This window comes from Rhopilema esculentum, unplaced genomic scaffold (assembly GCF_057945365.1).
Source record: "Rhopilema esculentum isolate cy_ngs unplaced genomic scaffold, ASM5794536v1 HiC_scaffold_37, whole genome shotgun sequence".
Taxonomy (NCBI): domain Eukaryota; kingdom Metazoa; phylum Cnidaria; class Scyphozoa; order Rhizostomeae; family Rhizostomatidae; genus Rhopilema; species Rhopilema esculentum.
In genome coordinates this window covers 1967823-1995281 of record NW_028300848.1, presented here as the reverse complement: position 1 = coordinate 1995281, position 27459 = coordinate 1967823, and the positions used below count along the sequence as shown (strand labels likewise).

The window sequence follows — 27459 nt, the reverse complement described above, 5'->3', positions numbered from 1 at the left end:
TAACCTATCATTGCAAAAAAGTGAGGGGGGCTATAGCCCCTGCTAGCCCAATGGCTGTGCGGTGCCTGGTCTGAACGAAATTCATATTGATGGTTATTGGGGGATCCAGCCCCCCCACCCCCGGTTCCGACGGCCTTGCGTCAGATTCGCTTACATAATCGTCTCTTCGATCTTTATATTTCGTTATTGCGTGACAAGGCTACTGAAAAAAGAGCTCTTGCTATTGATTATTAATCCATCAATTTTATCGCATTGAAATGCAAGGACAAATATTCTGCGAAGATCAACGGCGCGCATTGTATCTTAATTTGACACACGAAGGCAAAAAAGGGCAAAGTGTTAATATTGCCACCTTGCTGTAAATTAGGTGAAGCGACAAGAATAGCCGGTAAGTGTTAAAAGCGCCTATAATAAGACAACTCTAATTCAGTGTGTGGTGAGATACTAGTCAATACTCTGATCGTCTTTGTCAATACTACCTGTAGTTTTGTTTGATTTAAATAATTTTTTCTTAGGTACATTTCTAATAAATAGAAGCGCTAATTGAATTGTTTGACAAATACATGCTATTTTTACGTTGAGAGTAAATTTTGATCCGAGAGTTCTTTTCTTGGAAGAGGAAAAATTAATTTTCTGTCTATTTTGTCTTTTACTCTAGTTAACTACAGAATGTATATCGAGGCAGTCATTACGGAACTTCAAAAAGTATTCTAAAGGTTTATTGACAAGAGAGTATGTAAGTAGATTAGCAAATTTATTTTTTTCTCTTTTGCTTTATTTTCCTGCAAGATATGTTTTTGTCAGACAGCTTTTTAATTTTTGATAAATATCCACAAATATTTAATGTGGTAAACCACAGGGAAGGAAATGGCGCCTCTTGAAAACAGGGCATCTCTACGCCTGAGTGAATAACAAGAATTTACTTTCGAAAATGGATTGTTGCCAGTTGGTGAAATGTTTGCAGAAGTGAGGGGAGGTAAAAGGTCGTTAATTGATGAAAATTAAGGAAAAATTCTGTTGCTATTAATAATAAGGGGCTCGGTCTTGTAATTTTCGGTTTATTGGTAATTAGAAGAGGCTTGTACTTAGGCCGGACAGCTGAGAAAGGGACGTTTGTGCTTTTGATCAAGCATCGGATCTCAACAAAGTTCAGAAAAAAATTGTTTGCTCTAGAGAAAAACAAGAGAAGCACGTTTAATGGAAGCTGTAAAAGTTGGTGTTTGTATCCGATCTTTGACAAAAGACGAGAAATCAAAGAACTTGAAAAATGCGACTAGAGTGGACGGAAATCAACTAAAGATTCGCTTTGGCGATGGAAGAGAGAAAACTTTCACTTGGGACTACGGGGTTTGTATCTTGTTTTAACTTTCAATGGGTTTGACTTAGTCGATTTTAGATAAATTGGTACATTGGCTTAAAGTGTGAAATGTTGTTCGAATTTTATCTACATTAAGAGAGCCTTTTAATACAGAGACAAGTTTGAGGAACATCGGTAGGCCATTTTGATGCAAGGTACCCAGTTTACTACGAAATGTAAACAAGCCTGGGATGGTATCTCAGATGAAAAAAATCAATTTATGTCCGTCGATTCGTCATTCGACACCAGTTCTATTCTTTTCTTTTAAATTGTTTTTGAAGTAAATAAACTTCTTAAAGCCATTCTAATCCAAATTTGTTCGTAAATGAAGCCATCTGCTATCCCATTCATCACTGTCAAATGAACATCGTAGGTCGCAAGCAGCTGTGCCTGTATTGGACTTTTCATTTCGGCATATAGACTACCCATGGATTCATTTCTGTTGATTTTTGGCTAGCTTTGAAGATGGTTCAATTAAATTTATCTCCTTAGGGCCCTAACCCAATTTAGCAGTAACCAGAAATTAATAAGATTGTTAAAAAATGTTTCGGGGACGGATTGAAAAGAACCCTCCCCCCCCACAGACTGTGGAGATATCATCCTGCCCCTTTCCCAATGATACGAGTAAAATAATTTCTCAGATAATTTTATTATAAAAATATATTTTTTATGGCTAAACGAAATGTTTTATTATAGTAAGATCCCAATATCAAAACATTGCTATGTAATCAGTGTTGTAGCAAGAACGTACGTGTGGAGAAATTTTAAAATATGAAATATTTTACTGAACTAAAGTACAACTTGATGTGAAATATGTTGATAGGAAGAAATTAAGTAGATTGAAATATGTCACAGCAAGTTTCTATTTCCATGTTGTTGCTCTTGTTTTTAGCCATTTGTCCTTGCTGATGATAAAAGTCAAAATGATGGAAGCTCTGCTCAGCAGGTTTGTCTACTGACTGCTTTCTCAAACAGTTTACAAAAATTTCCCATAAGCTCCATGATCATTGTTTTAAAGAAACAAAAATAAAATTCTTGAAATTTAAAGTATATATTCACCAGAATGAGGCTCTAAATCACAAGAGTTTTTTGTATTTGCCCTAGAATCTAACTAATGGCTGGGACACAAGGTTAAAATAGTTAAGGGCATTCAGTGCTCCAAGTATCACCTTCCAATTTATTTCTGACCCCATTTAAACTCCTACCTTCCCCCTTTGAGAACTGTTTCAAAGCTTTGGGTCACTGCATTAAATTTTTGCACGTTATCCTCCCCTCTCCTTGTCCACCTTCAACCAATTTTGTTCAATTATATATTCAAGATTAAATTTTGTCTAATTGATTCAGATCAAATAGTTGTGATGGTTGACTATGTAACCAATTTTTTAGCTTCCATGGCTTTTGCCTTTTATACAACCCCTGAGAAATTAGAAAATTGAATTAATGTACAATTATTATAGATCTTTTCTGCGTCCTTTTTAATTTGTAAGTATACATAAATGCTTAAGCCTGGTATTAAGACATAACAACCTAGTTTTCAGACTGTCAGTGCTTTTTATAGTTTCAAGTATATCTTTGAAATATTTTCTTAAATTTTTTTCTAGCTAGTTCTAATGCTTCAAACTTGGTGTCTAAAATTGATGCACTTATGTGATATTTTTCTTCTACTAGGTGCATGATTCAGTGTCACAGTTTATCATAAAAAATGCCTTCCAAGGTTACAATACCTCTGTGTTCACTTATGGTGCTAAAGACACAGGAAAATCATGGATATTGTTTGGAGACAGTCGGAAACACGGCCTAATTCACAAAGTTATGGAATCTGTTTATGATAAGGCATCAGCTTATGATGAATCAACAACATTTAGAACAGAGCTAAGGTTGGTTGGCAGGAATTTTAATGTTGTTCCACATGTAAATTTGTGTTTTACCATAATCCTTAATGCTCAGAATTTTCACTGTGTTCCATTAGAGTTAGTAATTGAGTTCTTGTGGTCTAAGGTCTCACTTCTCTTCAGTAGAGCTGTATACTGTGAGTAAAATGAATTTGTTTTGAGATGATGTCTCAGTGCCTGATATGACCATTCTGTACCTGATGATTCCAGCAATTTAATTAAAATTGGGATTTCTAGTGCACAAAAGTTGTCATGGTCTTCATCCATTGTAAGACATTTTGCAGTATCTTTACTTTTTTCCAAAGAAAAAGTTAATTTTCTGGAAGTCTCAAGCTAGCTGCCTGACTTTTGAAGTTTTCTTTACAGTTTTCTTGAAGTATGTGGAAATGATATTACTGATTTGATATCAGAAAGAAGCTCAGTGAAATCCTCAGAAGGATCTCAGAAGTTAAAAGGTTTTTGGAAATCTATTATATTAATTACTATGTGATAATCTTTTTTGTGTTGTTAGAATTGTAGGTCATGCTTTATATGTCTTTTAATTGTGCTTTTACTTTTTTTTGACTATCTTGTATTTGTATAGGGCTCTCATCATTAAAGTTTTTCGTGTCTTCTCAATCCTTCATTTTCATTTGTGAATGTAGATACGTACAACATTGTTTCTAGCACTACTCTATGTCGGAGGGTGCAAAGTTTCTCTAACAATTTGCTAACTGACTACTTGCTTCAAATTTTCCAAATTAGACAGTCTTCTCTTGTTTCTTTGTTATTGTGTAAATTATGTATTCATGTATCTTTTCTCTGCTGTAATTTCCATATAAACCAATATTTTAGTACGGGAGCATCCAGATATGGGAGTTTACATTGAAAAGCTCAGTAAGCATATTGTAACTGATGCAAATGAAGCCAAATCTCTTATGGAGAAAGCGATAAAGCGAAGGTATGTTCTGTAAGCTCTGTTGTTATAAGACTTGATTTAGAATCTGATTAAGCTCAGATTTGTCTAGTGATTAAGCAAAGAAACATAATTACCTTTTGAACTAGCCTGTGTGCAGCCACTAGGCTCCTAATGAAAAGAAACATCAGAGGCTGGAGGCTACTTTTGTACTAGTTTACTTAAATTTATTTAAAGACTTAGTCAAAGATTTTGTTACATCTAATACAGTTTAACAGTGTTCTAAATAAATAGGAAGTTAAGGTATTCATATAATGAGGGATGAATTGAGAGTTAATTTTTGGGGGCTTAATTAAATCCTCAAAACTCCAGGCAAAACTCCAGCTTGATGCACCCCTTCCATATAATTGATTGGGATTTCTTCTCAGACCTGTGAACCTAAACTTTTCAAAACCTGGAGAATTCAGTTTTTTTTCTCAAGAAAAACAGGGAAGTTTGGCTAAAACAGGGAGATCAACAAAAAATCTGAAAAGTGCCTGTGTTAGACATTAGTAAAAAAATGTAGATTAGTAAATTTCTTGCCAATGGTAAAAAAGGAAGAAGCAGGGAAATTATTTTAGAAAACTGGGAGACCAGAAGAAAGCAAGCAAAACCCTAGCAATACATTGAGAGTTGACAGATCTGCCTTCTAAATGGTACATAGTATGTCAGCAACTAGACATGTTTTTGAGTTTAAGTACAGGTCTGGGTGTACCTTTGTAGATTATTTAGGTTTTGTTCACAAGTTTATAATTTCATAGCTCAATATTTGTTTACTTTTTGGGGTGCAGAATATCTTATGGTTATGTGTTTTTGAAATATTTATCTATAAAAAATAGTAGGTTTTAAGAAAAAAGGAAAAATTTTGTCATGCCAATCGTTTTCAAGCTCTGTCAATTTTCGCTCCTACCTAATTTTCAAGATTTTCAATATTGTTCCAGTTTAGAAATCTATTTGGAAACTGACAAGCTTTTATCTCTCAACCAGCTTTTTATCTATATCACGTTAATTAAATCCTAAATTTAATGTTATTGCTCGTTCTGGCTACTGTGTGAGAAACGTACATGTAAGATTGAGGGACGGAGGAATAGAAGAAGCAAAGCACGAATTGGAAAGATAGGAAAGGTTTAAAGGGAAGTAGGAAAAGGAACAAGAAAGGTGTAGAAATAGAATTGAACGAAATAAACAGATAGAGAAACATATATGAAATATAGCTTGAAACAATGTTTTTGAATCTGGGGAAGACTTTTTCACCACAAGAAGGGCAGTACGTTATTGAAGACACTTAATTCTCACTCTTTACAGGCGCAGACTGGCAGCTCTAGATCCTTCATCACGTGGCAATTCTCATGCTATTTTCAGAATTGTTTTGACACAGGTAAGACACTTTGCTTTTGCTCGTTTTATCTTTACCTCGAATTTACCATTTTTAAAGGCTGAAAAGGGTCTGGAGATATTGAATAGCATAAGGAAAAGTGACAGTGATTTTTTCAAATGACAGTGATTTTAATTGAAGCGAACTCTTCTAAAGCAGCTTAAGTCGCTAGATCTAATGGAAGACTGTCATGATCTATTGCAATTTTTCATCTAAGAAAGGACATTAAGCTTCGTTATGTCGTCTGGAAACAGAGTATTGCACAACACAGGTCTTTACAAAGAACGGTGCATTTTCTGCTCTTTTTGTTGGAATTTTTTGTTTAGCTTTGATTGCAGTTTTCTTAGTGAAAAACCTGATTGAAAGATGAAGTTTGTTCAAGGAATTCCTTTCAATTACATGTCAGGTAAAAGATTTTTCGGGGTCCTTCGAAAAATTTAAGGTGTGGACTGCTTATGAGATAAGAATGCCAAAAAACAACCATAGACCAGTCTTATCTATCGTCTTCACGTGCAAAACGACATTATCTTAAGTTTGTTAAAGCTGCACTAATAATCTATGGCTGGAGATTTTATCTATCAAACAATCCAAAAGACAACGTTACAACGTTCTTGATACCATACTTTGTCAGAAATTAATTTCATTCTATAAAGAAACTAGACAGGTTTTAGATTGTTTTTATATCCAGTGAAGCGCCATTTGTTTCAAACCTATACATTTTCTAGAAAATTCACTGAAATGTCAGCGTATAAGCTCAGAGATATAACTGATATGGTAATTGTGTGAATGCATCTAAGCTAAGCGAAACGAAGTGCTCCAAAGGCCCGCCGAAAGAGCATAGGACAGGGGGCCAACAACAACAACAACAATGATCATAGTTTTAATGACGTCATAACGGATCCCATCTTTCTTTAACCCTATCCAGACTAGGCTTTTTGAAACTTTCGGGAGACTAGGGGGGGGCACAAAGTGCCCCCCCTCCGTAATTTCTTTGTCCCTCTAGCTAGGACAATGAACTTTGTTTGGATGGTACTCTTGCCTTGTCTCCACATTTTAGTATTATTGTTCAATTTTTAAGTCACGTGGTTTTACGATGACGTCATCATAATGTTGGCCGGGTGAAGCAAAAATTTAGAAAATTTTAGAAAATCTCAAAATATTCATTAATTCCAAAGCATCGGGCTAAGATATTAAAATAAGCAAATTTGATGCATTTTCTAATAGAAACAAGAAGATTGACACAATTTTAATGTTACTTCTCAAAATTATTAACGTTCCTAACAAAAGAACTCAACATATTTTGTAATTGGCTATAGTTTTTTCTATGTAATTAAATGATCGATACAACCAAATGTCATGTTTGAGTTCATTTTTAATGCCTTAGCAGACAAATTATTCTAAACTTGCAGTTTTATTAATGTAATACCTATAAATATGTCAACAAATGTGTGCGCATGCGCAGCAGAAAAATCATAGAAAAGGATGTTGAATTTGAATTTTTTGGTCAGAATCATGAAGAGAGGACAAATTAATGCCTAGATACTAATTTTCATCAATATATCTACTTTTGTTGCGAATCCATGGCAGATTAAACTATTTTTTACTTGACTAGTTTTGAAAACGCCCTTACACAACCCCCTGATTAATAATAAAAAAATTATCTTTTTATATGAACATATGTCAGATAGGTTAAAACTAAAAGTCAGGAGGTCTGAGGGGTATTGCTTTGAAACTCCTGAAGTTATGAAAGAAAAACCAACTAGGGGGGCACTTTGTGCCCCCCCCCTAGTCTGGATAGGGTTAAGCTCCATGCCCCAGGAAAGCTCTTGGTGGGTCTGGTGCTACCTGTCGAAAAACTCGGCTGTTGGGAATTTGAACTTGAACCCGGCTTCATACAATGATTAAAAATCCAAGTTGTAACTTTAGTGAAGCCAACTACGCTGTTTATTGAAATAATAATAGTCAGATGTTTAGTAAAAATAGCCTATTGCAATGCAAAAGATCGTTCTTATTAAGGTCCTGATAATAATAGTATTGCTGAAGGTTTGCCATATTAGCCGAGAGGATGACCAGAAATGCAAAGGCTTAAGGAGCCGGCTCCTTGGAGGATTTTGGAAAATGCAAGAAACCCCTTTTGCCAATTTAAATCATTTGCGGATTCAAAATAAGTTTGACGGAACGCTTAGATGGTTCCATGTTCAGTTTTCAAATCTGTTTTAAAATATTTGACAGTTCTCTTGAAGCGCTGTCGTATTTGCAAATTCTTTCCTGCGTCTTTCTGCTTGATAAAGAATAAACAGAACGACCACTTTTATTCTGTTATAACTAATCTACTTATCGCCGAATTTTCTGTCTGAATCACGGCAAACGCAATTCCACATAATGGGATTGTTTTAAATTCCTTTTGGCAAATCCCATATTAACTTCTTTTTTAACAAACCGAAAAACTACGTCAAAAGATTAAGTAAAACACGTCCGTTGTCTTACTGATATTTCGCCTCAATGTGTCACCGTCTATTGGTGTTGTTCAACGTAGGTTCGTTTTTGTATCTAATCGACTGAACGATGCAGGATTCCATTCATACACATTAATATGCAACAGATTAACCCACGTGAACGTCTTGTAGGATTTAGGCAATAACCGGAATATGAAAATTCTCTAAGTGAGATTTATTTGGTCTAATAATCCCCAAAAGGATGTGGCTCCAAGCCCTCCTTCTAATATCCTATTCTTGGTGTCCTTTTTCTGGTCAGTTTTTTATTTTGCTTTTTCCAATTATTATGAAGGAGTTTTTTTGGCTGTGAACAACCGTCAGTGGGCTTTATGCCAAGCACTTAGGGAGGGGGGGGGGGTGAATTCCTTTAGTTGTTTTATTTCGCAGAAGAGGTGAAAAGGGAAAGTGTTTCAACCCCCGTTCTTAGGGTCAGAGAGCATGCGGACTGATGATAACATTCAATGCGCATGCTCATTGACCTTAATAAATAACGGGGTAGCTTCATTCACTTCCAGACTTCTCTAGTTTGAACTGGTATCGAATTTACCAAACCATTCCCTTAATATCTCCGTAAATGGAAACTTCTCCTCCAGACCATTTTGTAGATCTCAAGGTAAACAAACCATTTGACTTTCTTTATGAGAACAGGATGCATACAAAAGGGGGCAAAAACACGATAGAAAAGAAAAGGGCGTATAATGAGCCCAGGTGCAGTAAGAATGAAGAAACTACTTCATCTTTGCTGCACCTTCGAGGCTTTCAAATTTGTCGAATTTCAATGCTATTTATTTTCTGTTGTTAAAATTTCGCAATCTAAGTTTTATAACATAACTACGTCACGATTACTTTGGATAATGTTTTATCCTGAAACCTGATATGGGGATATTTTGTGATTATTTTATCACAACGTTGAAACTGTATGAAAGTTTAATGATGTTATGAAAGACGATATGACAGCAATGTGATACGATTGTTATGATATGTTTGGTATGCTATGAAATGATTTGATATTGATGTGAGATGATATCGAATGTCGTGAAGCTGTATGACTTAGTGTCAAATTATGTCTTTAAACCCTCGTATTAATATAATATATATTATTATAGCATATAATTAGAGAAAATGAATTTTACTTTTTCTAATAATTTTCATATTTTCAAGGCACGAATAGAAGATGAACTTCCTCTGGAGCTTATCAGTAAGATAACAATTATCGATCTTTCAAGCAGGGATAAGAACGTAAGTACATTTGTAAGGTTTTTGGTTTTTGCTGTAACAGCCCCGTTTCTTTTTGCTATTCTTGCTTATTCCAAAACAAGCGATTTGCAAGATTGATGCAAGCGAAGAGCCCGCTGGAACAGAAGTGCTTGTCGCTTTTTGGTGAAACGGTACCTGCCAGAAGTTTTGAAACGCTATAGAATCATTTTTTGCTACTTACCATGCCTTTCCTTAAATTATTATTCTCTGAAAGTATCGAAAAACATTTATTGAAAATCTCATGGCTCCAGAATGCCAGATTTTATTGAAGGATTACTACGACATCAGCTGAACGATGCCTTTTCGCTGACTATCAAAAGCCGTTTTCCTAGGTTTTGGAAAAGCATTTTCGACGTGTCTAATGAGAGAAATAATTACATTCGACCAAAGTTATTCAGACCCACATAGTATATTTTTACAGGGCTCCTTAGATATGGAACATCTGTTCAAGCGTGTTATGATAGCTGACCATTAAAACTAAATGTTTTTCGAGTTGGTTTATTTTTCTATATGCTCAAAAAATCAAGATTGATCTTGCATATGCGCATCGAGTCTGACTAATAGAATAGCAAAGTATGGAACAAGTAAGTACATATATGACATGTTCCATCTTCTTGTTAAATAGGAAATTGTATGCGTATTTGTAAGCAGTGCTTTGCAGGTTTTATCAGTCATGTTAAAGTTTAACAGTTAAACATATTTGCAACGCAAAGTTAAAGGTAGCTTTCCGTTCACGCCCAGCCACAAGCGATATTTTTAAGCAGGCTAAATTCAAATTTCCTGGGTGCTACATTTTGTGTCTCGATACTTCCGATAGATTTCAACCAAATAGTTTTCTATGATTTAAAACAGCTGTATCTGGACTTTGAGATGGTCGACAATTAATGCAAACAGTCCCTTTCCCGCTCGTTCAATATGGTGTTATTCAAGGGGTCGATGTAACATTAAGACCCGTAGCTGGGATTTTTTAGGTGCGAGGTTTATCTCAAGAATTAAAGGGGCATTTGTCCAACTACTCACATATAATGACTGCAAGAATATTTCAATAAAGGCTACTAAAACATTAATTCCCGATAAAATATAAAAAGCCAATTCCTCGGTAAAATTCTTTGCAGATCCTGCAGTTGCAACCTCGAGATTCGTGTGTTTCAATCGCTGATTTAAAATTGCGAAATGAAAGTTTTGCGGCACCTTTTTCCCGGCAGTGACTGTTTTCTGTAATTAAAATTGAGATTAAGTGCCAAAAATTTCGAAGGGATCTATTTTCGGTATAGCAGGGCAGCATTCACGCTAACAATTGGCTATGGCGCATTGAAATTGTTTTTTTTATTTATATCCATTAAAAAGTTACAATAAATAAATACAAGATACGCTACTTACAAATTTACTTTACAATACTACTCGGACGATACCCCGAGGAGCAAAAGACTATGACTACCCCGGGGCCATAGTCTCAAATTACATGCCACGAGAAATGTCTGCGATCAATTCAAATTTAATTCATTGAAAATTCATCGAAAATCGGAACATACCTGTAACTGCTGCCTGTAAATAGAAACATACCGTCATTTTAGTTGACCAATGGACATCCGATGAATGGCCACGTCAGTGATGTCATTGAGGAAGAGGAAGTTAAAGGTGGCCTAGAAGTTTTAAATGACGTCATAACATCACTTGCATCGCAGAATTACGCCAATTTTAACTCATCGATGAGCAAATGGGGAAACCCAGTGGTTCCCTATCGCGATTCTGTAAGTTAGATATTCATTTCTATCAGCTTGTTTTTATTTTCATGTTCAAAAAGATAACCGAGCTTTTCCTTTCCAAGACCACAAAGCTTGCAGAAACCTTTGAGTTAACATTACGATCTTATTGAAATTTATAGGTACACTAATACACGCTTTTTTATAAGGAACCACTTTATAAGGAACCTGCATGTAGAAGGCCGAAATATTTAAAGAACTTATACTAAAAACGAAATCCCTACTGAACTCTTCGATTTTAATTTTTTTTTATAACTGCAAGCATCAAGAACTAAAAAGCCGGTTCCATTCATTTGCAGCCAATACTCGCATAGGATGTTTGCTGCTTCATTGAGTAGTTTCAAGGGCTTCATTGAGTAGTTTCCGCATATGCTGTCTCGCCCCTCTCTCTATTAAGTGTTAAGGCTTATTGTAGTCAAAACACCGAAAGTGAGATTTCACTATACATGACAATATTTATGTTTTTCCCGTTTCTGTATTATTTTTATGACACTTGATGTGCAGTGAATGGGGGAGGGGGGATTTTTCAAAAAAAGCTTCAGCTTTGCGCAAGTGTTCGAAGAATTTTGGCAAAGATTGTATGCCCTGAGCTGGGTTTCTTATAAAAAAGGGTGTACACTATACTTCTAAAACATTCTTTTTATGTGTTGCTGCTCAACAATATGTCTTTTAGACATAAAAGATATTTTAGTTATTCTATGAAAGTTTCAAACTTCCTGGCCACCTTGATACCCCATTCCAAAAGTATACTTTTTAAAAAAGAATTCTGTAAGGTAAACTTGGGTGGGATTCAAAATGTATTTTTTTGCTTTTTTTATGACGAATTTTACATTTTTTTCTCGTAAATTTGAATCGTTTTTCAAACAGGTTCTTACATGGATGATGAAAGAAACTTTGGGTGGAAATAGCGAGAGTCTCATGTTATGCTGCATTTCTGCGTGTGAAAAGACAGTCCAAGAAACCGTGAATTGCCTAAAGTATGGTAGCATGGTGAGGAATATAATCAACAAACCAGTCATAAACGAAGTAAGTAAACTTTCCCTATGTTTTTGCATGACTTGGCTTGTAGTTTATGATCAGCAGTGCTTGGGGGTATCTTCTCTGACCTTGTATTTGCCCGTTGCTAAGTGCATGGGTCATTGTACATAAGTTTTTTTGTTTTGTTATATTCTCTGTACAAGGTGCTTAAAACTAAGAATTTAACCGTAATTGATAACTCGCATTTATTCTGCATCAAATTGGTGCAAAGAAAACCCCCACCTATGTTTGAATGTAGGTTTGGTAGTTACTGTATTCGGTGCTTTTCATCGAGCTGCTTTAACTTCATTTTTCCGCTTTCCAGCCTGATTATGTGCCAGATTTCAGTCCGATTGTGATTTATCTGGACTAAAATTCTGACCGATGGTTTGGTAACTTCGCCAGCAAAATGGAAAACACTTATTTTCTGTCCTTCTTCTAGTTTTTATTTACACGCTGTTTTTATTTTATCTCTGTTAAATTCTTCTTGACCTTTCTGTCAATCTTTTTTGAGTCGTTGACTGGAATGTGGAGCAAGTTATGTGCTGTAAATCTATTCTCGGTAACAGGGAAATGCTTTGTATCAGGGTCTTTCCAACAATTTAATTGTCTTTCCAACAATTGCAGTGTTGTTATGACAGTTGAGACATCAAAAGTAACTTTTTAACATTAATTTTTTCCAAGTACAACCAGTTTTGAAATTGTATGTATATGACACCTCTGCCAAGCCCTTAATACTTTTTTATCACAGATTGCTTTTTCATGCCAAATTTTCTATTGCAACGAACAGTCAGATGGTTTTTTTGTGAAGTTCCTCTTCCACTGAATTCTCCTACTATTACAATTTGGAAAAAGTTTGGGAATCGCTAGCATACTATGTTGTTATAGTCTAAGTTCTGGTTAACGTTAGCGACAAAAACAATGTAGTTTTAACCGTATTTAATCGAAATCGGAATTTACCCCATGAGGTCTTTCATATAGAAATCGGAAAGTGAAAAGTCCAAATCAACATAGGGAAGTAGAAAGGGACTTATTTAGCAGCTGCCAATAACTTAGGGGACGATGTTAGGCCAACTTTACCAAATGCTATTGTAATGTTGTAATGATAACCGAAACTCTTTTCTTCACATGCTGTTCGCTAAAATCTTGTTCTTTCAATTCCCAATGCCACAGCGATAATTAGCTTTTATATTACCACTTCAACTGTTCACAGATTAGGCCTCTCTGTCTTCTTGAGGTTAAATGGATGCAGAAAGGCTAACCGCGCCTGTTATCATCCTTACCCAACTTAAGATAGTTTATCAAAGCCTCGTTATGATGATGTTATTGACCCTCCGTATCATCAAATAAGGGAGCCCGAGGTCCTGACAACTGAGTTTGCTAAACTTGTTTTGCGTGTTTTTAAAGGGCAATACAACAATAATCGTTTTGCGAAATTTGATTATTCGTTTCCCTTTTGTTTGAAATATTCAAAATATTCGGTAGTCCTAAGGTCTCCACTGTCTTTTTTAAACTTACCGAAAAATTGAAATAACCGTCAAAATATCAAACCCCTCTTACCTAATCAACGCAATGTCACAATGTTACTTGAGAACGCAGTTTTAATTTGATACTGACACAATTTCAGCTGTTCACATTCCGAACTTTGCCCCTTGTGACCCAAACAGCAGAGATTCCTCTCATTCTTGAGTCGCTGCACTCTTGTTTAACAGAAATTATCTTTAATAAAGCTTGGAATAAAGGTTTTCTGTAGTATATTTCTAGTCGTTGCTATAAGGCAATTATTTGTTTATCATATCTTCATTCATCCCCACAAAAACCAAGACTTTTATTTATGCTTTAGGACTCAAATGTGAAACTTATCAGAGAGCTGAAAGCAGAGATCGACGCATTGAAAGAACAAGCAAAATCGAAGGTCAGTTTTCGTAATTTATAGCAAATGGATTAAGAAAACGTTTGGAATGAAACGTTATAGGAAGACTTGTTCTGATTTATTCTTATTTTTTTTACCCCATATCCTTTAAAGTAAATTCTTATATTTTTACCCCAAATAAGTTCTGATAAGGTCGAATTCGAAGTTGGAATATTGGATCCCACCTGTTTTAATGTAAGGTGTAGGATCAGGTTGTAATTCTCTTGTTTTTGTAATGAATTCCGCATGTTATCGCGCATTCTACCCTCTAAAAGGAAGTAATTGCGAAAGAATCTACGAAGAGCTTTCAAATGACTCCAAAATTAAATTGAGTTGAAATTTTGTGTTCTGAAAAACTGCAGGAAGGTGCTGTGTAAATCCACTGTTTCAGATCGTAAACCCTTGAACCGTGCTTCAGCTTTTAACTGTGCTTTAGCCGAGCAGTTATGCTGAGCTATGCTGAGCAGTTAAAAACTATTGGAAGTGAACTTACTAGTGTGACATTTTGTGCAGATGGCTTCTATATCCCACAATTACTTGCAATAAAACTATCAACTTGGCCTTATCAAAATGTCAGTGCGGAATTCACAGTCATTCAGACAATATCCAAGCTTTAACCCGTTGAGACATTGAGGCAAAGTTTTGTCTGCCCAAAATGCATTCTTTGCCTCTTTTTTGAGATGCCCCTTTGCCCCTTTACCTCTTTATCCCTTTAGTCCTTTATCCCTTGCAGCAAGGTTATTTGTTTGATTCTATCAAGACGTATCAAGCCTAACAAACACCCTTTTTTAAAAGAATAATATAGGTTTTGTCCAGCCTCAATATTCTTAAGAATTTTTCATTTTGAGCTGAATATAGTCCAAGAGTGTAGCGAGAACTTATAAAGTATATGCTTCAAAGCTTTAAAGCATTTGTGAGGCATAACTTGCAAGGTCACCTCTCGTTGACTACCTTAACACCCAACCCCCCCCCCCCCCTCCTAAGTTGTTATTTTTTAATTTCGGTTCGTTACTCGCATTTTTTTTTGCAGGTCTCAAATGGACCAATGACCGAAGCGCAAAAGAAACTACAAAGAGACACTGAACTGATGCAGAGGCTGACGGGAATATGGGAAGAAAAATGGAGCAAGGCACAGAAGCTGATGGAGGTTAGAAACAGTAGTTTGGTTACAAGTATACAAAAGCCACTATCATCATCCATCATTGTCACCATCTTTATCAGTTTCATCATAATCATCATGATTATCGTCAATTAATTATGGTCAAACTCTAGAACAGGCCTAAACTAAATAATGTTATCCTACCAGGTAATGGGATAAGGAAAATGGTCAGTTATATGTTCCTGTTGAAGCCTTTATTAATGTCAGTATTTGTCCGAAAATGTCTTGCTAGCCAGCAATAGTAGCGCCACGGGGTGGACTGGGGTGACTTGTCCCCCCCCCCACCTCCATTTTTTAATGTAATCCTATGATTTTGAAATTTCCTTTGCGTAATCAAAAGTAAGTCTTGGGCGTTTGCAAGGTGTAAAATTGGCGTTCCTTGTTGGAGAAGGGGCGTTTTCTGGCGTTAAAAATGGCGTGGCCTTTAAATTTTATTTTGCGCCGCCACTAAGCTTATCATTCACATTGGTTTGGAAGAAGTCATTGCACCTTCTCAATTCATCTTATTCGGGTAAAGAGCTGTTATTATTCAGTACTCAACCCTTTTCTTATCGCTTAAGCTATTAAATGTAATATTTTCGTCCACGTAGTTGAGTTGAAAAACACGAAATAACAAACCGCCGTGCATTGTTGATAGTTAAGTTGAACATTTGTGGTCACTTGGCATATAGAAAGCGCCAATCTCTGGTTACAGAGAACCAAAAGGGCCTCTTGTTAGAGAAAAAGATATCTGCTGTACTGCTTAGATAAAATGAAAGAAAGAAAGTTATTTCTTTTGGGGAATCATATGACCAAGAGAAATATATTGAATTCCAATCATTTACGTATTTTACATAAAGGTCACATGAATCTATGATTGCAGGAAAAGTCACTGGATGTGACAGATCTGGGGTCTGCTGTAAAACTTGAAACAAAACAACCACATTTCGTAAGCCTTGGAGGTGGAAGACTCAGTGTTGGTGTTAGTATCATCCCGATTAAAAAAGGTGAGCTATTTGTGTACTCAATTTTTACTTTTTGCTCGTCATTATAATTATAATAGGTATGTAAAAAGAGCAGCTGGTATTATGCTCAAGCTACCCTCTGCACAGGTGATCATTAACACTGAGCCATCATTGGCTTGTAGATGCCAGTTCACTTGCCTAGCAGCATTGACTTACAAGCAGTTATCATTCTAACACCCTTTGCCATTTGCAATTATCATTTGCCACTGCAGAAGTTTTAATGTCTCTGAAAATACTGACCAATCTTTCATTGGCTTCCCCAAATAGCTCTGATTATTCCATTTTGTGTAATTGTTCGACCTATCTTCACTCTATTGCACTGAAAATTGTTTGAAGAAGAAAGAATAAAAATTTCCTCTACAAAGGGGAATTTAGTGGTTAGGCCAGCTGAGTGTGCCCTGAGGAGGCACAGGAATATAAAAATGACATTTTGTGAGGAAAAAAGTAAAGGAGAAAAGTTCCCCGATGATTTCTTTGGTTTCTATTCTCAAACCCTATATTAACCTATACGTTGATATATTATGAATTCATTGACTGTTTTTGTAAGATGAGAAATACCAGAAATTCCGTATTTCAGTATCGCAACATTTTTTTACCATAACAACGTGCTACTTTTACCAACAAAGATTTACCAATAAAAAATACCATTTGCTACAATTCACTTCTTAATGCAATTTTAAACCCTTACCAGATAGTTTATATCTGCACTGTACACGTTAATGCAGCCACAACTAGCCTTGAGAGTGTTGAATCTTACCAAAGATTGTCTCACCGCAGTACATCTAGCTTCAGTCTACCTTTCTGTCATGATTATGTCTTGCTGCCAGGTTTTCTACATAATACTTCTTACCATTGAACGTTTTATCACAGTGAGCCTTACCCGAGTGCACCTTACTGCAACGTGTCTTACCCGCAGAATGTTTTACAGCAGCTTGTCTTACTGCAGTGCACTCAACTGCAGCTTGTCTTACTGCAATTCGCCTTATTGTAGTGCGCTTCAACGCAGTGCATCTAACTTTAGTACGTCATACTGCAGATCGCTTAAAAAACTGCAAAGCCAGCTCTACATATACTTTTCAATTAGCATTTTTCGCTTCTTGCTCTCCTGCTCGTTGTTGAAGCAGAAAACCGAATGTTTCTCTCTTCTGCGACAACCCTCCAGTTCTTCATTACGATAAAGCTATTCCATAAATTCCTGAAATGCTTTTCCCGTGAAGTTGTTTAGCACAGCGAACAGTTGGTGATCCGGAGCAAATTTATTTCTAAATGTAAATTCTTGTTGCAATCAAAGCAAACAATATTTTTTAGGATAACGTGAACATTTTTTCAAAATTAGATCCATAAAACAAGGGATATAAACTTTTTACACGTCAATTTTTTATGTGGTGAAAGTAAAAAGTCTTTTGCTCGTTTCTTTGCAGCAGAGGGCTGAACAGTAGTAGATTCCTTGACATTGTTGTTTCCCTGTTTTATGTTTACATTAATTGCCATTTGGTTAATAGGTAACACAGTCGTGGGTCTCTCAGATGAGGTTTGCAAGCCAGATTTGGAAGTGCAAGGCAATGGTGTCGTGAGGTATACTTTTCTTTGTCTTGCTATGTAGTGATTAGTTACGTGTTTTGATGTGTAGTAATAGACGTAGGAATTCGGGGAGTGGCACTTTTCAGAAACATTGGTGAAGTACCTACTTGCAACTTACAGAAGCACCCTTATTTTGACTACACGTACCCCCCTCCCACTTTCGAAATGCTTCCTACTGCTATGTATGTAGTACATTATGGTTCTAACTTATGTAGAATTGCCCTATACTACACACCAAGTTCTGTTCCAGACTTGTGCTATCGAATACTCTTTGAAAGCCTGCTTTACATTCAATGAGAATTTATAATATGGCTGTGTTCTCTCTTTTTTATGCATTTTTGAAATTTAACATTTATTTTGATTTGTTCACCTGGAACTTAGCCTAATACCAAAGACCATCTGTTTCGATAATTCTATATCGAGTGTGAAAGAACGTAAATATTTTTAGTGTTTGCGCAACATTCTCCATTTCCCCTACCTTATTTGTCTTGCTTGAGTTTAGCTGTTCTACATGCTTTTTGGAGGCTTAATTATGCCCATGTTGTTGCGATAACACTTTCTACGCCCAATATTCAATAAACCCAAGTCCTTATCTTATCTCAAGTAGACTACGTTGTCTCAACGTCGCCCTTGCTGTGTTATTGAAGATAACGTCTTCTGTAATGCTAAGGGGTGGTGAAGTCCTTTAAGCTGAGGGACAGGAAACTTCCATTTGACTACCCGTGTTCGGTGAAATGCTTAAGAGAAAAACTGAAATGCATCTTTATCTTAAACTATAGTATGGCTGTTGATCTTTGATTTTTAAAAAGAGCACGTCTTTTAAGATTGATGACATGAACACCAAAACTTTAGATCTGTAACTGACCTAAATGCAAATTCATCCACGCAATAATGTCAACGTGAGACTGTACAGTGTTTCATAATCTCTGATATCAATTGGATTTTTAAGTCCTTACACAAGGGTGGTTGGACATCATGTACAAATTCGACTGAAGATTTATCTTTGAAATTATTCATCTGTTCAAATACCTGAATACTCCGTATAGATAAACCAACCTCTATGGGCTGTTTTGTCGTCCAGTGGTTGATTTATTCATCTGATTAGTTTCATTATAAGAATGCTGAATCCTATGTGTCTGTTGCCATACAAAATGTTATGATAACGTCAGGAGGTACTGATTTGATTATCAATCTGTTGCTAGAACTGTGGGTAGTAGGAATTGTCTCGTTGACCACACTCAAATTTCACTAAATCATTATCTGTTTGAAAGACAAAATTTTTAAAGAAAAATGATATTTTTAAACGTTTTTTACTGAAAGCAGAACACCAAAGTATAATCGTCATTACAGCCTTTTTGTTGGGGCCCAACTTTTTCGAATCTGTTGATACACCACAGAAAGGTATATGTCTTAAGAATCCATATTCAATTTTCTATGAAGCTACCATTTCTGAATTTCCAGCGATGTCTTTTTCGAATTAGCAGACTTTTCTTAGAGTCGGTTTTAATATGAGTATGGTTCAATCTACTTTTTTCCTTGAAATCTAAACCCTCTACATGTGACACGGACTAATTTCTACACTTCGTAATAATCACTATCAGGATTAGCCAATGGAAATGGTAATAACCAACCCGGGCTCGTCATGGGTTACTTCAGTACATTTCAGTACAAGATGGAATCCCCCTCCAGTACTGAAAGTGGATTCGATTTTGGTCTTGGGCAATCCCAGATTATTTACTTGTCAACGCACGCGCGGAGTCAACAGAATGCGCGCTAACTTTCGTTTATTCCCATAGAACCTAAGGAAAAATTAGTAAAGCCACACTATTCATTCGATGGTGGATTCTTCCACACTTGACCGAGGATTTTTACTTAACACCAACCTTGCCTTATGTTATCCAGATTTGCATTCATCCATATTGAGTAAATGTTAAAGAAATAATACAGAAGACTATATCTTATGCCTATAGAAGACTATAGATTTGAAATCAGAAATTCGATATGTTCCTTTACCTTAACCATTTTTCTGCGTTATGGAAGCCAGGCGCCTTTAGCAAACGCTATTTCAATAGAGTTTGTACATTTTAATGATAATATTGACCCATCCACAGCAATCATTGTATGGTCGAGTATGATGGAGATGTCGTTGTATTGCACCCCGGCAATGGTCATGTTTCAGTGGATGGAATACCAATTACAGAAGCAACAAGACTGCCACAAGGTAACTGCTAATACCTTTTGTGCCTAGCATCATATTGCCAGACATAGCGCTAAATGCCCACTGTATAACATCATAGAATACCTGCGATAGAAATCTGACACCCCATCACCTGTAGTGCCCATTCTTTATATCACTCTTTGATTTTCCAATGTAATATGAGCTTTCAAAATGCAATTTTGAAAAATTCGAATAAAATGCACCTTAGTAATTGTTTTATAAGTTCTAGCATTATAAGTTCCATTATCAACAAACCAGCCAATATCACTGCTATTATATTCATAAGGTTGCCAGGATTACCTTTTGTACTGAAAGGTCTCCAACACTTAGCTCTTTAAACAACTCCTGAAAGACAGGCACCTTTATACTCTCGCCCGTTTCTCAACTCGCAACTAAAATTTGCATGTAGAGCATTGAGGTTCCAAGTCAGTAAGCAATGACTTGTGCTTATAAGTTATAATGATATAATATAAGTTATTAAATATAAATATAAGTAATTAAATGATATAAGTTATATCTCAAAAGGCGTTTCGAAAATCAGGTGAGTATATTGTGACTCACCTTCAAGGTTGGATGTTTTCCAAACAGTAATTTAGGGAAATTTAGCTTGATTTTGAAATTTGATGTGGGTTTATTTTTCGGCGGTCGTAGAATCATCATGGATGTCTTGAACTACGCTTGATTTTTTTAAAAAATCTTTAAATGCTGAATTCTTTTGAAACTATGAATAGAGAATAAGAAAACCTAATTTTCCTATTCTTGAAAGTAATGTTTATCGCCCTTAGTAGCCCCTGTTAGAAGTTTTAATAGTATTTTGATGCCAGTTTTATTACCGTTTAAATTTTAGGTTCAATGATTTGTCTTGGCAAGAACAACTATTTTCGCTTCAATCACCCCAAGGAAGCAGCAAGAATTAAGCAAGAGAACCCAAATATTCGATTTTCCATTGTACCTGATAACATTTATCCAGGTATGTGCTTTAAAAGTATTTAACTTATCGTGTGCTTTGGTAAGGGTAAGGGTATTTCTAGTTTTTTCCACAGACTTTCTTTCTGTCTGCTTACTAACTTTGTGTAGTAATTCATAAGGTTTTGTCACTTTAAATTTGTCACTTTCACCTGACCTTGCATTTTTTACATATATTCATTTCAAACATTCTCGAAACAACCCGAATTATATGCAGAAATCTACCTTCAGAACACTTCAACTTTAAATTATGTGCCTTCAACTAGCAGTCAAAGCCGTTCGCATTCTACCCATGTGCTGGGTTCTGTTGCACTGAGCACCAAACAACTAATTGCACTAAGAGGAAATGCATTTGTAGCATCCATGCTTTTATTTCCCTTCAACCACCAACATCAAATGGTGCATATGAAATGTGATATTGACAGTTGTAGTTTATTATAGAAGTCTATGAAATAATAGTCAGTCTTCCTTTGTTTGGCTCATTCTTTTTTCTGCGATTCTTCTTTCTGTTAGCATATTCTAGCTGAATTCTAAGTGGATAATTCATGCTTCATTTGATGTAGTTTCAACGACCTGTCCTGTTACTATGTACTTCCTATGACAACGATAAATCTTTTTCAATCCCAGATTGCGAAAGCTTTAAATCTATTAGTCTCTAGTTTCTTGATTTAGTGTTTTTATCTGTTACAATTTTGCAGCAACTTATCGCTTAGATTACTTCAAAACCAGACTGTTTTACGTAAAAAAATGAACTGTCTCATGGTTGATCTAAAAACCCATGTTCTCTATCATCAATTTCCTTGTTATCCAAACGGCTGTATTTGCTTCGTGTATAAGATAAGTTACCAAACCATTACCAATTTCAACGAACTCTGCCTTTCATAATAATCTTGATTGTCTTGTTTGTTAAAGGAATTAGGTTACTGTACGTTTGTTTCATCGAGCTGTTTGCTTCCCCTCATTTATCTTTGATTAAACGATTTGCGAAACTTTTTGAACGTAAACTTTATCAAGATGCCTGTCGTTATCCAACATGTAGTTCAAGGCCAAAAAATCTTTCATTTACACACAAAGGCGATTATTAAATTTTTACGAAGAGAAGTATATGTCACGGCACGTTCAGTTATGTTGAAACGATCCCTAAGTTGCTAGAATGGAATGGATTGCCTTTTTGTAATCGTGAATTATGAAACTTAGAAATTTTAGTCAGAAATTTGTGGTAACTGTTTGCAGGTCGGTCATAAATTGCTCGACGTGTATAGGCAGAACTGTACACGCTATTTGGTGTATAAAACAGGACGGTTCTTAGTTGCTACTCCTAGTTTCACGCTTAGTGCGATCATCAGACAACAGTTCAGGACCATTCTGTTCTATACACCAAATAGCATAATTTATTGATTGGATAATTTACAAGCCATTTCTTCTTCTTTCTCGTAAAGATGTACAGCTAGCAATAGAGCAACGTCGAAAGGAGATGCAAGAGAAGGAAAAATTGAAAGCAGAGAACAAGCGGCTGCTAGCTCTGGAACAGCAATATGTCCAGTCGCTGGAAAGGTTGAGTTTTGAGAAGGAACACGTTGAGCAAGAAAGGCGGAAACTTCAGGCATTACAGCAACAACAGCAGAGCTATGCTAACCAGTTTGACCGAGAAATCTCAATCCAGATTGAAGAACTGGAGCTCAAGCGCAGAGAGTTGCGAAAGTATGAGCATGAAAAGGAAAAACTGCTGAAGAAAGAGAAGGAGATTGAACTGGCGGGGCAAAGACTTGTAGAGAATCGAACAAAGCAAGAAAAAATCAAGGCTGAGTTTGATTCTTTGGAATGCAAGCAAGAAAAAATAGAGTTGGATGAATTCGAGAAGCTAGAGGAAGCTTTGATGAAAAGTGTGGCAAAGGAAGATAAGGAATCAGTAAATGGTATGCACGACGAGGATGATGCGAATAGCACTGCAGAGCGTAACGTCAAGGAAAATGCTGTTGGAGACCTTGATAGCATTGAGGAAGATTTAAGGTGAGGAAAAAATAGGTCATTTATATTCTAGATACAAATCTTCATTTATCACAGAGCCTTCTTATGACTTATAGATGTCTTGTGTGTATTTTGTTTCTTTGTTTCAATGTTCAGTTATGCACACCTTCTTTTGAAAATTAGGCCTAAGTTTTGTTAAAGAAAATCTTGAAATATCGCGTTTATGATCTGGTAAAATTGGAATTCAAGAGCAGCACTGCTTGCTGATGTCGAAAAGAAAGATACAAGTATATTTTCATCATTTTCCATATATGTTCTTCGTTGAACTGTCAAGCTAAAGCATTCACGGTGAGCCTTTTTTGCTTTATCATGGCTTTCCAATATCAGAGAGGGTATTAAGCTTTCAATTGTTTCTCCGTGCGAGTCAGGTCCATAAGTAACCCCTGGATGGGTAGTTAGAGTTCACGAGCGAAATTTCGAATTTGAACGGGGTTTGATTGGCGAAGGTATTATTTTATCAAAATTTCCTGTATTTTCTCCGACCAACTCTTAGTGCAGCTTCTATATTTCTTAATACCTCTCTCTCGCCAATATACAATACATCGCATAAATTTTTTAAAAATCTAATAAGTTGTTTAAAATTTGATGAATTTTTTGGGCGTATGTAAGAAGAAAACCAGAGGTCTGTGTATTGATTTGTCCATGGTACAGACCTTGATGCGTTTACATTTTGAGCGCGATATAAGTTGAAAGCAGAACCCACTTTGTTTTGCAAGCATGTTTCTTGAGTTGATCACTCTTCAGGAGATGTTGATGTACTGGGTTTTATACCTCTTAAGAGGAGAGCCATGTATATAATGAATATTCTTTAATTGAGACAGACTTGGCAAAAATGTTCTTTTACACTTACGCCTATGAATAGAATGTTATTTGTACACAATAAAGTAATACACGCTTACATTAAACGTAAATTATATCTACTTCTTAGTTTGTATTCCAGCCTCAAAAATCATCTTTAAGCCTTCAATAGCCCTCAAAACCCTTAGAATTTTTTTGGAAATATTATTGCACTTAGTAAATGAAGTCTTTTAAATCTTTTCACTTGCTATTCAGTTCTTGTTTTGACTATTTTCTTTTTGCCGACAAAGATCTGTTTCATCAAGTTGTCTTTCTCTTCTTCTTCTTGCTCTTCAAAGCCTTTAGCTGGTGAAATCACGCGTGTTTGTATTCCTTAGGGCGGCGAGTTTTTGTCTGAAAACTAAATCACCTCAAAATTTATTCGTGGCATCGGATTGTTACAGCGTTCAGCAGCAAAGCAAACTTTAGATTTTTGGACCTTGATGTTATCCCGAACTAGCTTGATGTCATCAAGCATTTCAGCAAGATTTAGAGGAATTCATTGTTATTGTTGCATTCCATCTTATGAAAATATTTTTCCACCGGATCTGCATGTTATTAAAATGTGTTTTGCAATGCCTATTCTTCTCTCGGCAGGTTGCAGGAAATGTATCGACAACAGAGGGTAGAAATTGATCGAGAGAAGCGACAACTAGAAGAAATGGAGAAGCTTCACAAGAAATTAGAATCACAGCTTGCTGGTCAGATTGAAAAGCTTCAAGGTGAAAGGGAGAGTGAATTGGAGAAAATTAACAAGGAGAAGACACGGCTTAAAAAGATCGAGGAGAAGCAAGAAAGCATGCTGAGGCAGATTGAGAACGAGAAAAACCGTATAGAGGTTGAGAGGCTGGCCGAGACACAAAAAATGCAGGAGAAGGTGATCAATGAATTGAAGGTTGAAGAGGAAAGAGTGAATGTCTTGAAAAGAGCTGCTGAGGAACAGCAAAAAGAAAGGGAGTTGATAAATGCCGAGAAAGAGCGGTTATTGCAGTTGGAGCAGGAACATATTCAGGCTCTGCAAGAATTGCAGCTCAATAAGTTGTCACAACAAGAGAAGCTTGAACGGGAGAGACAGCTCGAACTTGAGTATATTGAGACAGAACAGCTGATGCTGGAAGAACTGGAACAGAAACAGTTCGAATCTGCGAGGCAGATGGAATATGGCGCACAACTTCTTAGAGAGCAGTTGCAGAAAGAGAGTAACGAGGAAAGGAGAAGGCTAGAGGAGAACAGAAAGCTTGTTGATCTGGTTTCAAAGAGACACGAAGATGCCCTGAAAGAGGCTGAACAGGAACGAAAAATGCTGCAAGAAATGAGAGAAAAGGAACAGGACCTGTTAAGAACTGAACGGGAAAGGCTAAATAAAAAGGAATCAGAGTACAAGGATTATATACAAACATTAGAAGATGAGAAAAAAGTCTTGAAAGAAGAACTGGAAAAACAAAGGAAAGCTGAGGTCGATAAGGAAGATTTTAAACGATCGTCATCACTTCCAATGTCATTTAAGTCCTTTCAAGAAGTTGATCCTGCTATGCTTCGAAGATGCAAAACTCCCGAGGATAAGATGAAAGAGGTATGTTTCAAGATTTGATTTTTCGTTTTTCATTGACAGTGTTCGTTAATGTCTCGTGTGCGATTTGGGACCAGTTCTTTTCCCTTTTCGCAACAGATAATTTAGAACATTTATGCTATTTTTTACTTCTCTACAATATATGATTCGTTCTACAAGCTTCTCACAGCCTGATGAAATGTAGGCAACTGTTTCTTATTTCCACACATGTTAGATCATGCGCTGATCTTTCAACTTGCATATGAGTGTTAACATTAAGGTCATCTTACTTCTTGTCGTCAACCCTAGTGACCACTTGTTCAGTGTCGAGTCAAGGCAAACATTCCTTTAGCTGAATCTCAAGCTTTCTCTTTTTGCGCTTGCAGCTGATTCTTACTTAAAGCCATATATCAAACTTTATACCTATTTTGATCTGAAATGGTTTTATGTGAATTATTTTTCTCTATCTTTATGTTTTTGTCAACAACTAGGTATTACGTTTAATCCCATTTTATTAATTATCGTGGCCTTTTCTGCTCCTAGTTTATTGTCTCAAAAACAATACATAAAAAGTCTTAAATGCCGCATCATTTATGCCTACATAATACAGTATTTATTTTTTGATTGCTCGTTGGCATTCCCACTTAGCTTTTTATTGCAAACTGCTTGTTAACTCAGTAAATCATAACACATTATGGGTAATAAGAGAACATGTCGGACACGCAAAAAACGTAAATTGATTCTGCTTTCGGTGATTAGGCTGGTGACCTTCTGTTCATAATCACTTGAAAAGTCTCTCTGTCAGTATTCTTCTTATTCCATTTGAATATGTAATTGAAATTTCGTGATAGGTTTTGTTGGTATTGTGTGAAAGCGACTGTTTCCAAAGGTATTCCATGTTGAGGTCTTTCACAGTCGTCATAAGTTCTTATAAACTGCTGCGAAGAATATTGCAGACATTTTTGCATATGCGTCTTTGTTTGATGCTTGTTGCCTTAGCAGCATTTTCGAGCAGTGTTTGTTTTTTATACATAAGATTGTAATTGTGTTATGATTTTTAACGATCAGCAACAAATGGTAAGCAACATAAACTAATTATCTTTTTTCTCAAAAACACAAGCATTTGAAGTTCTGTTAAGAGTACGGATTGGCTTTAATTGTGCTACGGTTGCAGTTTGCCTAAAGCTTCTGATCTTTGCTTGATAAATTTTCAGCGGATGCAAAGTTGAAAAAGTGAAGAATTTTGCGTCATTTAGAAACTCCTGCTGATATTTACGTGAAAATTTGACTCTACAATTTTGTGATGTATATCAATATGATGGTTTTTTAGATAAGCTTTTTGTTTGCTTTCAGTGCAAACTGCTGGCGTACATCTCTTCATGATATAGGAATGAAAGTTTTTGATTTCAGTAGAGAGCTATAAGATATTTTAATTGTCCTTTTGACAACTGATTTTGTTTTCAGTAAGGCTCACACATGTAATCAAAAATAACTATAGCAACTTGCTGAGATTGTCACCTTCAGATTTTATTGCGAGTTACTTTTCACACAACGCTCAGCCAATCTGCTCAACTGTTAAACACATGCGTTCTTATATTGTTTCTTTGCCACAGATCGAAGAAAACAAACAGCGTTTGGATGATCTGAGGAAACAGGTTGCAGAGAAGGCTGAACTAGAGTGGAAAGAGAAGAAAGAACGCATTGAAAGGCAACAGAAAGAAGAGCGGGACTTGGAAGAAAAACGAATACGTCTGGAAGAAATGCGCAAAGAACAAGAGCGGCAAGCTGAACATGATCGGTCGCTTATGCAGGAAGAAGCAGATAAGATTCGAAAGCATGAAGAAGCCCTACTGGTGAGTCCTGTTTATTGTTATCGTCAGTTGTTGTAGAGAAAGGCGTGTTCTTCATTTTCAATATGGCAAGATATATTGCCAGGGAACAACCTCGATTTGATAGAAAATTGCGAGATGATGTCTTTATGGAGCACGAGAGGGCAAATATTACAATGTGTTGACAAAAAATGATTTATGATAATGTATGCTGTAGTGATTGTATCGCTGATCAACATCTGCTGGGGTCATTGCGAGATCATGATTACGGTCAGTGTGAAACAAA

General features: G+C 36.1%; 1 protein-coding gene across 2 annotated transcripts in view; it reads left to right on the top strand.

The window, feature by feature from the left end:
• Nucleotides 1-215: 215 nt before the first annotated feature.
• The window catches only part of LOC135684703 (stAR-related lipid transfer protein 9), a 45917-nt gene continuing 18673 nt past the window's right edge, over nt 216-27459 (top strand). The window contains exons 1-18 of one of the 2 annotated variants that reach the window (XM_065200339.2): nt 216-1347; nt 2250-2303; nt 3026-3234; nt 3616-3704; nt 4084-4189; nt 5489-5561; nt 9215-9292; nt 10885-11061; nt 11941-12099; nt 13934-14005; nt 15033-15149; nt 16024-16147; nt 17668-17740; nt 19858-19967; nt 20812-20934; nt 22370-22940; nt 24393-25418; nt 25525-26951. In XM_065200339.2, the coding sequence (XP_065056411.1) occupies nt 1198-1347; nt 2250-2303; nt 3026-3234; nt 3616-3704; nt 4084-4189; nt 5489-5561; nt 9215-9292; nt 10885-11061; nt 11941-12099; nt 13934-14005; nt 15033-15149; nt 16024-16147; nt 17668-17740; nt 19858-19967; nt 20812-20934; nt 22370-22940; nt 24393-25386 (3279 nt within the window). In that variant the 5' untranslated portion in view covers nt 216-1197 and the 3' untranslated portion in view covers nt 25387-25418; nt 25525-26951. The other variant, XM_065200337.2, reaches the window with a different exon arrangement.